The 15,087-nt window shown below is 44.2% G+C and overlaps 1 protein-coding gene across 5 annotated transcripts in view; it reads left to right on the top strand.

Moving 5' to 3' along the window:
- Nucleotides 1-15,087, top strand: part of vps13a (vacuolar protein sorting 13 homolog A) — a 47,629-nt gene that overhangs the window by 13,263 nt on the left and 19,279 nt on the right. For 4 of the 5 annotated variants that reach the window (XM_018759255.2, XM_018759251.2, XM_018759254.2 and 1 more), the window contains exons 16-42: nucleotides 398-492; nucleotides 678-820; nucleotides 1,492-1,693; nucleotides 2,584-2,698; nucleotides 3,524-3,660; nucleotides 3,891-4,023; nucleotides 4,296-4,413; nucleotides 4,553-4,697; nucleotides 4,877-4,961; nucleotides 5,043-5,218; nucleotides 5,795-5,951; nucleotides 6,160-6,239; nucleotides 6,414-6,473; nucleotides 6,586-6,763; nucleotides 7,518-7,634; nucleotides 8,006-8,109; nucleotides 9,821-9,988; nucleotides 10,210-10,517; nucleotides 10,624-10,771; nucleotides 10,989-11,130; nucleotides 11,230-11,354; nucleotides 11,438-11,607; nucleotides 11,915-12,141; nucleotides 13,136-13,464; nucleotides 13,700-14,053; nucleotides 14,499-14,600; nucleotides 14,798-14,950. In XM_018759255.2, the coding sequence (XP_018614771.2) occupies nucleotides 398-492; nucleotides 678-820; nucleotides 1,492-1,693; nucleotides 2,584-2,698; nucleotides 3,524-3,660; nucleotides 3,891-4,023; nucleotides 4,296-4,413; nucleotides 4,553-4,697; nucleotides 4,877-4,961; nucleotides 5,043-5,218; nucleotides 5,795-5,951; nucleotides 6,160-6,239; nucleotides 6,414-6,473; nucleotides 6,586-6,763; nucleotides 7,518-7,634; nucleotides 8,006-8,109; nucleotides 9,821-9,988; nucleotides 10,210-10,517; nucleotides 10,624-10,771; nucleotides 10,989-11,130; nucleotides 11,230-11,354; nucleotides 11,438-11,607; nucleotides 11,915-12,141; nucleotides 13,136-13,464; nucleotides 13,700-14,053; nucleotides 14,499-14,600; nucleotides 14,798-14,950 (4,271 nt within the window). The remainder of the gene's footprint in view (nucleotides 1-397; nucleotides 493-677; nucleotides 821-1,491; nucleotides 1,694-2,583; nucleotides 2,699-3,523; nucleotides 3,661-3,890; nucleotides 4,024-4,295; nucleotides 4,414-4,552; nucleotides 4,698-4,876; nucleotides 4,962-5,042; nucleotides 5,219-5,794; nucleotides 5,952-6,159; nucleotides 6,240-6,413; nucleotides 6,474-6,585; nucleotides 6,764-7,517; nucleotides 7,635-8,005; nucleotides 8,110-9,820; nucleotides 9,989-10,209; nucleotides 10,518-10,623; nucleotides 10,772-10,988; nucleotides 11,131-11,229; nucleotides 11,355-11,437; nucleotides 11,608-11,914; nucleotides 12,142-13,135; nucleotides 13,465-13,699; nucleotides 14,054-14,498; nucleotides 14,601-14,797; nucleotides 14,951-15,087) is intronic. The other variant, XM_018759253.2, reaches the window with a different exon arrangement.

The following is a 15,087-nucleotide window of genomic DNA, read 5'->3' as shown; positions in this document are numbered from 1 at the left end:
AAACCCAAGTCAAACTGCAGTCCACATTCTTACTAAACTTGCGCAGCAATAGCTCAAGCAAAATAAATTACTATCAAACCATAGCTCAGATGTAGTGAACCATCTATGGTAGGTTCTTTTTGGTCACTGAAGAACTACCCTAAATCTGAGTATAAATGGTTTGACATAGCAGTTTTTTTTTTGTTTGGAGGATTCTGTTTTTAAATCTGCCTATTTGCACTACGCATTGTGTCTGCTTTTTCCATCTCTGGTAAGATTTTTCAGTCTGCCCACGGAGGGTGGATGTGTGCTGGCTTGCCTAAGGCAAAAGTGAACAAACGGGGGAGTTGCATCTGCGGACGGTATTGTCAAGCTGTGATGAAGACCCTGATTGATAGTCTTCATTCTGTTACTGCAGGGTTTGATGAACTGATGACGCCCGCTGAGAAAGCCAAACTCTACACTGCCATTGGGTACAGTGAGACTGCGGTCAATCCCAACCTGCCAAAGAATGTGAGTGGTCCCTGTGTGGTGTGTCCTGGTCTGTGTGTGTGTGTGTGTGTGTGTGTGTGTGTGTGTGTGTGGGTAACATCTGGTCATGTTGAATGGATGCCAGTGCTCATTCATTCAGTTATCAGACAAAGTTGTAAGACTTAAGGAACGTGTTAAAATGCTTTTTGATTCATTACTTTTTTCAGTTTGAAGCCATGAAGATAAAATTCCAGCTGGTTAGCATGTCCGTGTCTATTAAGGAGGATAAAGACAAACCAGAAATCATCAAACTTGACGTCATCGATCTAAGAGCCATGCTGGCACAGAGGCCTGGAGCACAAGCAATCAAGTATGTATGAGATTCTAAGGACATCGCCTCACAAACTGTCTTTGCTTAGAACATTACAGTTGTTTACCCTCTGTGACGTAAAGCTTTAGTGCTCTCGTCATGTCCTTTTCATTCTAATGTGTACATGTTTCCAGCAGAAAGATTGAACATAACACTGGGAGCCCCATGTGATCACTTTTATTGATATTTAAAAGTTACAGTATTATTATAATGGGTGACAGGGTGGAGCAGCAGGTAGTGCTGGTGCCTCACAGCTCCTTGGCTGTGGGTTCTGACAGGGATTTGAATCCAGTGGGGAGCCTTTGTGGAATTTACATTTCTCTCTCTGTGTGTGTGTGTGTGTGTGTGTGTGTGTGTGTGTGTGTGTGTGTGTGTGTGTGTGTGTGTGTGTGAGAGACTGCCCTGTGATAGAATGATCTCTCTCCCTATCTCTCTGTGCTTCCACAATGGGCTCTTGACCATCATGATTTGGGAGGCGTTTGCTGATAATGGATCTGTAGCGTTAATATTATTTGGTTTTTGTATTCATAGTGGATTTTCTTGACCCCAGTGAGAGATTCTTTATGTTAGGTTGTGAATATTCCCTTTTGCTCTGAGATGACTGTTGAGACTGGCCACTGCAGTTTCTTGGATGGAGCAGTAAACGGATTCTGTGATTACCGATTGCTCAGAATATCGGCCCAGCTGAACTCATTCGAGGTGACCGGGCTGCCACGGAACAAGTCGGCTCCGATCCTGCTGTCCTCACGAAGCGTAGCGACCGAATCCAAAAATCCACTGCTGAGCGTGATGTTTGACACAAACCCCTTGGATGTGTCGGCTGATCAGTGTCTACACGTCGAGTCTCAACCGTTGGAGATTGTGTATGATGCAGTGAGTGCTTTACTGCCTATGGTTATACGGGGAGTGGATGAAATATCAGAAACACTAAACCTTACATTAATATAGGGACAGCTGGTAGACCAGTGGTTAGAGCTGCTGCCTTTGGACCCGAAGGTTACAGCTTTGAATCTCACCTCTGGCTGTAGTACCTGTGAGTAAAGAACTTACCCTAAATTGCTCCAGTAAAATGACCCGGTTTTGTAAATGGGTAAATAAATGTAGGTAGACTAACATTATAAGTCACTGGATAAAAGCATCAATGAAATGAATAAATGTAAATATAAAGGAAACAAGGGGCCACCCTTTGTCTGATAATATTTAAAAAAAAAAAAAAAAAAAAAATTTGGTGGGAGGGTATTGGGATTTGTCTATCCTGATTTTTATGCACCTACTCGATGAACCTCGGTGCAGCAAGTGGTAGGTAACAAACTAGGTTTGCTTGAGATTTTCATGTTAGCAGCTATGTCTCCTTCTTTTAATGTAATGCATAAATTGTAATTTGCTGAGATTTATGTCTCTTTGGACAAAAGAGTCTGCTAAATGAATAAATGTAGATGTCTTCAGAACAGGTTTTGTCATTCTTGGAGTGTTACTGTTGATATTCATAGATACAGCTGATGCTCCAAAGCAGTTTGTACGCTCAGCTACTTATAATTATTTGCCCCATTGAAGTAACTTTTACTGGAGCGATTCAAGAGTACCTCGCCGAAGTGTTTTAAACCCAGGTCCTTGGGCTGCAAGGTGGCAGCTCTAACCACTTCTGTACCTGAGAGTTGTCATACAAGTCCTGAACTTAATCCTGGTTTTATTTTCTTCATGCCACTGCGTGTTTATGGTGTTTTCCATACTAAAAGTGTTTTCTCCTATGTTTTATTTTTAAGATGACGGTGAACAGCTTGTCAGCATTCTTCATGCCTCCACAAGACCTGGAGCTGGAAGAGCTCACCTCTGCCACCCTGATGAAGCTGGAGCAGTTTAAGGACCGCACATCCACAGGTAAAGCCGGTGATGAAGATCAGCGTAGTGAAGCCTCATCCAGTTGCACGTGGAAGCCATGCTGTAAACAGCCACCGACACGTTCCACCCAGGATCACAAAATGTTGACGCACTGATTCCAGAATGTGGGAAGCAGCAAACCAGACTTGCAGTCCTCATCTCAGTCATGTTGTGTGGTGTACGTACTTATGGGGAGAGCCGCCACTGTCTTTGTGTGGGTAGAGAAGTCCTAATGTTTGAAAGCATGTCTAAAGGGACAGGTGATCAATTTATTTATATATGTCACTTTAGGAGCTCTTTGAAACGCTCTGCTGGGTGCCACTGGGGTCCTTTGAGCACCACCAGGTCGTGGGTGTAGTTGAAGGGTCTCTGACATCACAGTGATGCCAGTTGCTCCACAGGTCCCCGACACCCCCCAGTTTTTTCCAACCAGAGCCCCACCCCCATACATCCACCCATGCACAACATCTAACAGTCAGGGTTCACCTCTTGTCCTTTCAGCACTTTTATCTGTCAGCACTGCATCAACTTGTATAGTACGCTCCAAATGTGGGTTATTAAACATTGTTTGACCCATCCTCCTCTGAACATTAGTGAATCTATAGAAACTGTAAATATTTATGTTTCTCACACAACTAAATAGGTGTCTATTAAATACTGATGATGTACATGAAAGCGACAAATCATTGACCACCTACCAAACGTTATGTTAAAAAAGTACGAAAGAAACGACAACCTCTTTATGTTCCCGTTCACTGTGTATGCTTTAAGTTTTGTGTTTAATGTAGCAAATATTGTGTTTATAATTCATGTTACTGTATCCAGGTCTCATGTATATCATCGAAACACAGAAGGTTCTGGACCTCAAAGTTAACCTTATGGCCTCCTATGTCATTGTCCCTCAAACTGGCTTTTACGACTCCTCGAAGAACGTGATGGTGTTGGATCTTGGACATTTCAAGGTAACAATTTTCCGTTTTGATTCATTACACCATATGTGTTGTCTAAAATCATTTTATATTTTAGTGTAAACTATTAAGAAAAAGTTAAAAATGAAATGCTAGAGCCACCTTTAATTGATGTCTTTGAATGTTCTGTGTATCCCTGGCTTGTTTTACTTTATCCCTAAAGATCTCCAGGCAAAATGGTCTCCCCGCTCTGTTTGACAGCTTCCAACTCTCTTGCTCCCCAGGTGTCCAGCCAGAGTCGAAAGGGGCTGCCTCAGCTTTCTGCAGGTCACAGCACCATAGAGGACATCATGTCCCGAGCATACGATAGCTTCGATGTGAATCTCTCCAGCCTGCAGTTCCTCTATAGCAAGCCTGGTGGGTCCTGGAATAGTTCTGCATGGTACCATCAGGTCTCCACATATCTCAGTCACGTGTATAATGGCTTCACTGCCATGAAATATGCCTGTATTGTCTACCCCTGTGGTAACATTTTATATCATTACTATATATCATTACTACAGTAATTTATTTGTTGCCTGCAGTAATTCAGTCCATAGATGTGTTCTGTCTTACCTGGTGACAGTTATATTATGTATGGTTGTGGTGCACTTTATGAATCTGTTCCATACACATCTTTGTCCTCACAGGTGGAGACTGGAAAAAAGCACGGAAGCTAAAGCAGTCTGACCTCCACATTCTGGAACCTGTGGATCTGAAGGTGGTCTTCAGCAGGGCCATGGTGGTGACAGATTCTAGGATGCCCAAGTAAGCTTTTGTGGCCTGATCTTGAGATGTTCTGGAAGCTGGATTATAACAGATCTGGTATCTCCTTCTTAGAGAGTGACCAGTTTGGCAACTTTCTTGGTTGTGTGCAAGCTGAGCTGTTTTTCCTTTTCCGATTCAGGTTTAAGATTTCAGGCGAACTTCCCAGGCTCTCTCTTCGTATTTCTGATGACAAGGTGCGGGGGGTCCTTCAGCTGGTTGATAGCATCCCGCTCCCTGAAAGTCGTCCAGCTCCCCGTAGCTCAGGCAACCAGGCCACACCCAAGGTTGGTACAGGTCAGCTTGCGTTGACTTTGTATCCCTCCCAGCCGGCTTGGAATTCAGTATTCACTGAGGAAGTGTGTGAATGAATCTGTATATATCTGAATTAAACAAAATGTGTGTGTGTGTTTTTCTTTTTTTTTTTTTTTTTTAAATCACTCTCTTGGTCATTTTCATCCAACAGGCCCCCAAACAATCATACACACCCCAGCTGACCCCAAGGAAACCACCGATGGCAGACCTCCGATCCTCCCTCATTTTCGATTCTGGTGAGTCCATGCTCCTGTGCAGCAGCACTCTGGTCACATGTGTGTGAGTGTAGTGACTCTGACCCCCGTCCTGCCCCACAGGCTCGGAGGAGGAACTGTTCTATGATGCTCCCAGCTCGCCCATTGATGACATGCCATTTTTCGACGTCAGTAGCGGTTCCCTGTCACGTAGCCAGTCTGTGAAAAAGAAATCGGTGGTTCTCAAAGACCCCAAGAAGAACATGACCGAATTCCAGATGACCTTTGAGATCAGTGAGGTACAGTGGTCTGTTGTTATTGGCAGCGCCATCATCATAATTTTTCTACTGGTTAGCTCACACTATTTGTTCTGTGGTCGTGTTCTTAGTAATGTGTGAAAAGGTTTTCTAAAATTCATTAAATGCATTTTAACTTTTGCAGAATGAAGTAACAAACTGCAAATAGTTTTTATTTTGCTACTTAGCTGTCACTCCTGTTATATAAAGCAGATATTTATGTATAAACCTGGATATTATAACGGAGGAATTCAGTTTATAGCACTTATCTCCACGTTACCCCAGCAGGGCCTCTTCCAGGACTCCAATCCACAAACATCATGTGTCTTTAACTACTGCACCATGTGCTGCCCTCTTGTCTTCATGACTCACCTTTGTTTTAGATAGAGTAAAAGTTTGTTTTGCTATTGTTGATGCTTAATATTTGCCTTTTACTTGTTTTTAAATGCTTAATAGTGCACTCCATGGACCTTTTACTTCTATTAGCCATGAGTAGGACAGACAAACTGGTGTGTCGACAGTACCCTGGAAGAGCATTTCCCAAGTTTCTTAGCATGTCTTCCCTGTTCTGCTCCACAGTTCACGGTGCAGCTGTGCCGTCTATCTAGCAGCCATGAGATCACCGTCTTGCAGCTGGACATTGAGGGCCTTGGCACGGAGCTAAAGCTGCGCACCTTCGACATGTCCTCCAACACCTTTCTCCGAGAGATCTGCCTTAAGTGCCCCGAGTACATGGGTAAGAGCCCAGAGGTAGCTGCCCTAGATGCTTCAAAGCATGTGTGAACCTGCATCAATTACAAACACAAGAAAGGAATCAGAGCAATATTTAGTGAGTCTGAGGGAAGCAAGCAGGGGAATTTAGGGGCTACAGTAAGATGAAGGACAAAACAGTGTAAGGTAGAGAAAGAGATAACCCACAGAACACACTCTTGTGATCGGATCAGATGCTGAGCAGAAGCCAGTTCAACTCATCACCACTCTGGACAACACCGAGGAGGACCTACTGACACTGGAGTACATCAAGGTATGCTTGTCCCTCAGTTACCCAAAGGCATCCACCCTCTTTACCCTGATGTGGTGGCTGCAGATACTGTCCTGACTGCTGAGCTCTTCTGAAGTTCTATGCTGTGGTGACTGTTCCAGTCAGATGTCTGGATGTGTCACCGAATCCTGACGCATTCTGCCTTTTTCTTCACAGGCTGATAAGAATGGGCCAGAGTTCAAGTCCCTTTACAAAAACACAGAGCAGCTTATAAAGGTAAATGAATGAAAGAAAAAAATTATTTGGTGAAACAACAAATCCTTTCAACATCAGTCAGTATTCACTCTTCAGGCTAAGCTGTGTTCTTGTTGCCTTTCTCTGGGTTCAGGTGAACTTCTCCTCGCTGGACGTGCATCTGCACATCGAAGCTCTTCTCAATTCTATGAACTTCCTGAACAGCCTCCTGCCCCCCCAGAAGAAGGAAACACAGGAGGAGCTTCCCACCATTCCAGAGGAAGAAGAGGAGGAGGGAGAGAAGAAGGAAGCCTCCATTGCTAGGAAACTTTGTAAGAGTTATCCTTTGCTGGTCACTGAGCCAGAACATTGATAGCAAGCACACAAAACAAGAGTTTATAACTGAAAAGAACAACGTCAGAAGCAGCTGGGAACAAAAAAGGGAACAAGCTAACTTTGAACTTCAGTGCGGTGGATCAGACGAGAACGAGGCTCTTGGAAGAGCCCCATGTGCACCCTACAAATAAGGGCTAATAACAGCCTCCCATATGTAATGATAGAAACAAGGAAAGGATTTTTTTTTTTTTTTTTCCTCTGAGAAACTAGATGAAAGGCGGGTAGTACTGTGCATGAAGTAACATGAAATAGATGAAGCGTCCAGGTTCCAATTAAAATCAAATGTCCTATATTGTGAATCGTGATTATTGATTAATCTGAGGTGTTCTCAAACATGTACTACACACCCAACCTAGCAGAATATAAACGCATTGTGCACACAGTTATGTAAAGCAGAAGAGTGACAGTTTGAGGACAGAGATGTCTCAGGGATTGCTAATTCAAGAAAAAAGTTAATATTTTCATAGCAATTAGATGTTTGTTATCTGCGCTGATGTTTCCTGCAGCATGTTCTGCGGCCAATGAAAGTACAGCAGAGTACTGTGTTTCGTCCTTCAGCAGATCCCCTTTCTGTGTGTCCAGCTACTGGGGTTTGGATTGTACAGCCTTGTCATCTCCATGTCCAAGATGTCAAAGCACATCCCCCATACTGAAGTCAAGATCCTTGTTTTCTTGCTCTTTATTTTCCAGCAGCTAAGAAGTCCAAATTTGAAGACGTAGTTAATTTACACATCAGAGCTGACCTGTCCTGCCTGAAGATGTTCATTCGTGGTCAGAAAGCACGGATCTCGGAGATCAGCATTGAAGGTGTAGTATAAGGTCCACGTCAACATCTGCCACTCGCACTGGTCCGAAGGTGTGGGGGTGTCATGCCACAATTTTAATTTTAGTGGACACATTAATTATTGTGGGAAATTCAGAATTCCATCTCAGTCAGCCATGTTTTACAGGTAATAGTTAAAGTTCAGTTGTTATTGACTTGGTTAAATTCCAGTCTTGGTTTCAGTTGAATGATTCATGTTTTTATTTGGCACATTCTGTACAGTAAGGTGTTATGTGGCCATTACTGCCATCTGGTGGCACTGCTGATTACTGCATGTGAACAGTGCACAATCAAGACAAACATATTTGCATCATGAACATGTGGCCTATGCCGATGATGAAATTTTGCTCCTCAGGCCTTGTTTCTGAGGTGCTGATGAAGAAGAAGTCGGTTGAGGTCCTGGCACACTTGAAGAATATTGTCATCTTGGACTGTGACCAGGATGCTCTCTATAAGAAGGTAATTCTGACAAAATATTACAAAGCCATGTGTTTAAGAGAGCATTCCTGACACTTCCTTGGTTAGGGCCTTCATTCTCAACCAGGCTGTGGAGCATCAGACTGTTACAAGATTAAATTAGACATGCAGATTTCCTTGGAAGACACTTGTAAGGGATAAATTTACTGCATGATTGCTGGTAACATTTGTGGCCACCGCTTATGCATTTTTATTAGCTCCACGACTGAGTCACCTGCATCTGTCGCTGCTTGTTATACATTGCAATATTATTTAAGCCTTTAGAACTGCCTTTTACCCCCTGATACTTCCACTGGCAAAGCAGAAATATATTTTCTTCATATCGTGAAACATACCAGATCATCACATGTACAAATCATAGGTGAGAACATCTGTAATATGGTAAATCATTGCATGAGGAAAAATGCAAGAGGAGGTGTTTCACTTCTGTTGGGTCAGTCCTTGCACCCAGCAGGAATGGTGTGAGCCCCCCCACCCGACACAGGTCCACAATCCAGAAGTGCACCAGTTCTTGGTTTTGGCTCCAGTGTTGGTGAATAAGCTCCCTCTCTCCCTCAGAACTGCTGAGTTCCTCCTGAAATTCATCAAGGGGCTTAAAACACATCTCTTTGGGCTTGCCTCTCTCCAGATTGTCTGACAGCTACGTAAATTTTCCCATAAGCTCCTGCAATATTAACACATTGGACACTTGGTGTTCTCAGTCCAGTTTATTAAAAGAAAACTATTCAGCCATATCTAGCACTATCTAACACTGCACTCTAAGGCTAATAAAGAGAAAAACAGTTATGTACAATAAATACGGCTGTAACAACAGTCGGCACCGGAATTATAATGCATAACACAACGGAGCAAATCATTTTAATTTTTACATCTTTCTGCAGCTTATCAAAGTGAGCTAACACAAATACACTGAAGAATACCAGAAGTGCCACCAGCTGAGTCAGCACCTTCATCATGTGTTGGGCAGTAATATTAAACATCAAACTTGGCAAATACAGGTCAATATGTGCAAAGTATTTCTGTGTACTGTAGCATAGGGGTCAAATCTTTGAGTTTCTCAGTCCTCTGTTAGGCTTGGCATCTGGTCAAGGGTTTACCCTGCCTTAAGCCCCTGTGTTTCGGGATGGGCTCCGGACCACTGCCAGCCTGATTTGGACAAGTGGTTATTCATGATAGATGGAACTGTTGCACAGTATTTTTTTTATTTTTTTTATTTTATTAAAATTGCTTTGTTTTTTATTTGAATAGAACCTAACCCTTGAATGAATATACAGTTATCTGTATTATGTGCGTAGATTTTACTAATTTTGACTTAGTTGTAAAAGTCACCGTAGAGTAATTAACAAATGAATTTTCAAACAGACTTTAATTCCAATTGTTTTGTAAGTTGAGAAGCCACTGTAAAGCTCGTCATCTGTTGTTCAATGCACTTTTGTTTACCCTAAGTTGTATTTCACTCTGGAGGAAAGCATCTACCAGACAAATCAATGCATCGAAACTGAAATTCTTGAATAGCAGAATTGTTCTAATTTTTTATTGTGGGGGAACATAATAGACCTAATGCTACTCTCTTTATTATAAGGCCACTCCTGTCTACTTGCTTTTTTAAAACTGTCCGCATGTAGCACCTTTACATCAGCAGAATCTAACAGCATTTGAGCTTCTCTGATGTCCTGTTTTCTATGCCTCCAAGGCGGTATCCATTGCAGGAAAGGAGGTGTTCGACTTTCATTTGATCAACTATGTGGACGCGACAGAGGGAGACGCCTATATGGACATGCGCATTGTGGACACCAGCGTCACACTTACCGTTGGCTGCATACAGGTCATATTCCTCAACAAGTTTGTCTCTTCCATTTTGGTAAGTGTTGCATTGCATTGCATTTTAAAATGCTACGACATGCATAACTGACATAAAATATAAATGAAGATTAAAAACTAGTTAATGTAAATGACAGATTTATTAAAGACGGAGTTGTTTTGATGGAGAGCTGAGTGGATCTCATCAACCAGCTTCTGTGTGGTCAAGCTCTTTGTCTCTGGTGCTATCCATCCTCTTACCCACTGTGTGACCATCCCTAGGCCTTCATCAACAACTTCCAGACAGCCAAAGAAGCCCTGGCTGAGGTGACAGTCCAGGCAGCAGAGAAGGCTGCCACTGGGGTGATGGAGCTGGCAGAGCGCAGCACACGTATCTCCCTGGATGTGGACATCAAGGCACCCGTCGTCTTCGTGCCTCAGTCCTCCACCTCACGCAATGTCATTGTCGCAGACTTTGGTCTTGTCACGGTCAAGAACCACTTCTACATGGTGTCGTCCAAGACCCACAAGAAGATCCCTCCAGTTATCGATGTCATCACGGTGGGACTGAGCGATCTGAAGATGTACAGGTGTGAGAGATGTTTGACTGGTAAAGCTACGGTTCATTAAGCGCAATCTTAGCTTTTTCTGCCATTGAATGGAGTTCTATTCCTGCATGCTGCTTTGTGTCCCCAGAACCACTTACGAAGCAGGCAGGTTCCAGAGTGAGATCCAGTTACTTCAGCCTGTCAACCTGGACCTGTCTATTGAGCGAAATCTCTCGTCGTCCTGGTACCACAGCATCCCAGATAATGAAATCACAGCTCACCTCAAGCCCATGAATGTTAGTGCCTCGTGTGCACTGATTCTTTTTCAGTGGCATTTTTTCATAGACCTTTGCAGGATGAAGTTTAAAGCTCCTTGATTTGTCTTATAGTGTTTGGTTGTCTTTGCATGTGTGTATCTGTGTTCATGTGTGCAAATGTCCAGCGTATGAAAGCTCCGTTTGTGCACTTGTCTGTGTGCCTGATGTAAGTTCTCAACGTGTTTTTTCATGACAGCTGGTGCTCAGTCAGGAAGACCTGACGGTGGTGTTGCGGACGCTGAACGAGAACCTGTCGGAGACATCGGGCACCGTTCAGCCTCCCGTCCCTGGGGACAAGTCAGACACGGTGTCCACCAAGGAGTCCCAGAACTCTGGAGGTACTGCCCCCACAGTGGAGAAACCAAACGGTGGTCTTTTATGGACCCAGGTGTGTCTAAAGGAGAGGAGTTCTGCTCTAATGCCCCTGTGTTTTCTAGGGAATACTGTAGTCACAGCAGCAGTGGTGGAGAGTCAGAAAGTGAGCAAGCTGAAGAATACTCTGAAGCTGGACTTCAAGTTTGACTGCATGACCCTGGTCCTATACAGCCCCAGTGGCAACGAGGTACTTTAGCCAGGTTCTTTGCTGTTGCCGAAGGAAGAAGAAGCCGTCAGGCTGGGCTCTCTAACGCCACGTTGTCAACCCAGGCCCGCTTGCTGGACTCCCGTGATGAGCAGTTGAAGCTGGCAGAGTTCAAGCTGGGGACCATCTCCACAGCCGTGCACATGTTCTCAGACAGCTCCATGAAGGCCTCTGTGAAACTTGCCAACTGTCTGCTGGATGACAAACGACAGAGTGTGAAGAACATCACCGCCAGGTAGACTTTCGTCATGCTCACATCTGTTAGGGACTCTCTATTAGGATTTTTTTTTTTTTCTTACTTCAAGCAGGTGTAATTATCCTGAACTTAAATTTAAGTACAAGTGTTTGTTTCCAGTTGGCAACAGATTGTTTCTACACAATCTACTTAGAGCAGAAGAGATTTGTAAATTGTCTTTAATCCTTTAAGATTGCTGAAGGACTCCGGCGAGACAAATTAGTGTCAAAACTGCAGTGACTAGTTTATGTCATCAGTGTGTTTTGAAGAACAGAAGATCCGTTTAACACACTGTTTTGTGGCCCAGGATGGTGGAGATGAAGCCGGGGGCGGAGAAGAACGTGATGATGGAAGTGAACTACAGACAGGGTCGGGAGGGCACTACCCTGGACACAGTGGTGCAGGACATTTACCTCTGTGCCAGCATGGAGTTCCTGCTCACTGTGGCTGACATCTTTGTCAAGGCCAGCAAGGAGGGTTTCTCCAGCCCGCAGAAGGCCCCCAGCAAGGCCCCCCCGTCATCCAGGGAGGCAGGTCTGTGTCTGTCTTTCTGGGTAAATGGACACAGCACTTCATGGTGATCTTGGTGAAGTGGTGAAGCAATATACCACTCACAAGAGATGTGAAATCAAAAGTCTGTAGGTTCTTGCTCTTGGCTCTGGTCTAGTGGAATGTAGCTCCCTCTCTCCCTCAAAACTGCTGAAACCCTTACATCATACTAAAAGGGTCTATGGACCTAACTCCTAACTTTTTCAGACCAATTTCCCGCTTGATCTGAGGATTTGGTAAAGCTTTCTAAGTTGAAATGAAAGGTGTGTTTTTTTTTTTTTTTTTTTTTGAATGTGGTCGATAGTTACACAAGTGCAAGTGTTTAGCAGAAGCGAATGTTTCCAGCTGGAATTGTTCTCTCATCTCAGTGTGGTGGGCTTTCCTTAGAAGGCTTTCCGCACGTCTTCTCAGCCCACATGGTTTACTGCACACAAGTCAGTCATCCTGCAGTTGACTGACAAGCCCTGAATATTTGAATGGAGCCAGACAATAATATAGATTCACGTGCTTGGTTGTTGACTTGACAAATATAGCTACTACACGTTCTATACTTCTAATTATTTGTTGGCCAAGTAAAGTTGAACATGTTGCACTGCAAGCAGGCAAATATAGAGCGGCACCTTTGTTTTGTCGCACTCTGTGGGCTTCAGATAGTCCTGTTTGCCGTGACCTGTAGAAATACTTTGACATCTCTAGATCACACAGCTGGAAGTGACATCAAGTACTTGGTCGAGGAAGCAGGGGGTGTATTAGCTACAGCTGGTGCCTTGTAGTGGAAAGACCCAGGTTCAGATCCTTGCTCCCCCTCTCATACCCTTGAGCAAGGTACTTATTATGAATTGATACGGTAAAAATTACCCAATTACCCTACTAATTCTGAGTAGCTTAGTATACAAACCTAACCTTGTAAGTCACTTTGAACAAAAGCATCAGGTAAACCATATTTAATTCTGCAATGATTTTATCTTCATCTCCACAGCTCCCACTCAGCCCATAGTGGCCAGGACAGAAATGAATGTGGTGGTTAAAAACCCTGAAATTGTGTTTGTGGCCGACCTCACTCGAGCCAACGCTCCTGCCCTCGTCGTAACAACGCAGTGCGAGTTGATTATGAAGAGCGACCCCGAAACTCAGAAGATGACAGCGGCGATTAGGGACCTGAAGGTGGTGGCCTGCCCCTTCCTGAGGGAGAGCAGGAAGAACAACATTACCACAGTTCTACAGCCCTGCGAGGTTTTCTTCCAGAGCACCCAGTCCCCAAACACACCCCAGTCCATGGACCTCTGCATCAGCTCCCTCACGCTCAAGGTAGGCAGCCATGTCCAGTACTTCTAGCATCTTGCTGCTGATGCATTTATGTTTTAGTAGCCATAGGGAACTAATACAGAGTGCAAGGAGCACAAAAACCTCATGAAGTGAGTTGTCCGTTGTATAATTAACCAATTTTGAAGGAAGATTTTGAAATCAGTTATATATGATGAGGGTCTATGATGTTGGTCACAAGTCTTGTGTCCATATCGCAAACCTATAATTGTTTCTCCAGGTTTCCCCCATCATCATTAACACGGTGATAACCATCCAGTCAGCCCTGTCCCCCACCGCTGAGACCCCTCAGGAACTGGAGAGTCCTGTGCCCCCAAACTTGTGGGATAAGAAGAGTTGGCGAGAGCTGAAACTCTGGTTCCTGGAGGAGGAGAGCGATGAGGATGCCCTCACCGTTGCTCCACTGGTGCCCAAGGGGGAGTCTATGCAGATGACCATCAGCTCCATTTGCGTGACCCTGGAGGCTGGTGTGGGCCACCGCACCATGCCTATGCTGTTGGCCAAGGCCTCTTTCCAAGGTGGTGTGAAAAACTGGACCACCTTAATTAACCTGCATAGCAACATCAACCTGGAGGTGAGGAACTGTGATGTATATATGTGTTCTCAGACTGCAGGGAAAAACTAGGGTATACAGTATATAATTTCTCAAACAGCACCTCAGGGACTATGTTTATACCATCTGAATCTAAAGGTAATGACCCAGGGGTGTATATAGTATTACAACCTGGAAGTAAGGAACTGAGGTGTATATACCATCTCAGAATAAAGGTGAGTAACTGGTCTTTGCACAACACATCTATCTGCAAGAGCGGGACTAGTCTGTGTATATAATATGAACCTGATGATGAGCAACTAGGGTCCTTGTATCATCTCAGCCTTGCAGGGAAGAACTTGGGAGAAGTGTATTTTCCTGTTTTGTGTTATGACTCCCATACAACCAGTGGTGCCAGTATGGCAATGAAGGTGGCTCATGTAATGAGTTTTAAGACTCGAGCCTATATGTGTTGTTTCGGTGCCAGGTTCATTACTACAATGAGATGATGGGGGTGTGGGAACCTCTTCTGGAGCCATTGGAGGATGAGGCAAAAGATGGATTCAGGCCCTGGACCCTGGGGATCAAGGTATCTTTCTCGGCACATCTGTTGTCAGTTCATACAGCGAGTTTTATGCGACTCAGACTACCAGCGTTTACACTCTTGCATTTACTATCCAAAGGCTTTTCATATTAAAGCCTGTGGCAACAACAGCTGCCAATTTTCTGATGATTTGCATATGAAGTAAGTGTTGCGGCGTTAACTTTTTAAATGGTGTGGCCCAGATGAAAAAGAAGCCTGTGACATACACAGCTACCTGTGACGAAGTGGACTACAGTGTTCCTGACTATAAGACTGTCATCAGCATCAGCTCCAAAGACCAGCTAAATATCACGCTGTCAAAGTGTGGACTGGGCATGCTCAGCAATCTGGGCACGGTGAGTTGAGCCCTAGAGCTGTAGCCGGACCGTTTGTTCAGCTGCATTTCACTGATTGTCCTGCAAGGCACTGCAATCTCATGTGACTGCTTACATTGGGTATAACTGGGTAAGATGGATTGCTGGTATATGATGAC

The sequence above is a fragment of the Scleropages formosus genome, chromosome 17, assembly GCF_900964775.1.
Source record: "Scleropages formosus chromosome 17, fSclFor1.1, whole genome shotgun sequence".
NCBI lineage: Eukaryota > Metazoa > Chordata > Actinopteri > Osteoglossiformes > Osteoglossidae > Scleropages > Scleropages formosus.
This window is presented reverse-complemented; position numbering and strand designations above follow the sequence as displayed.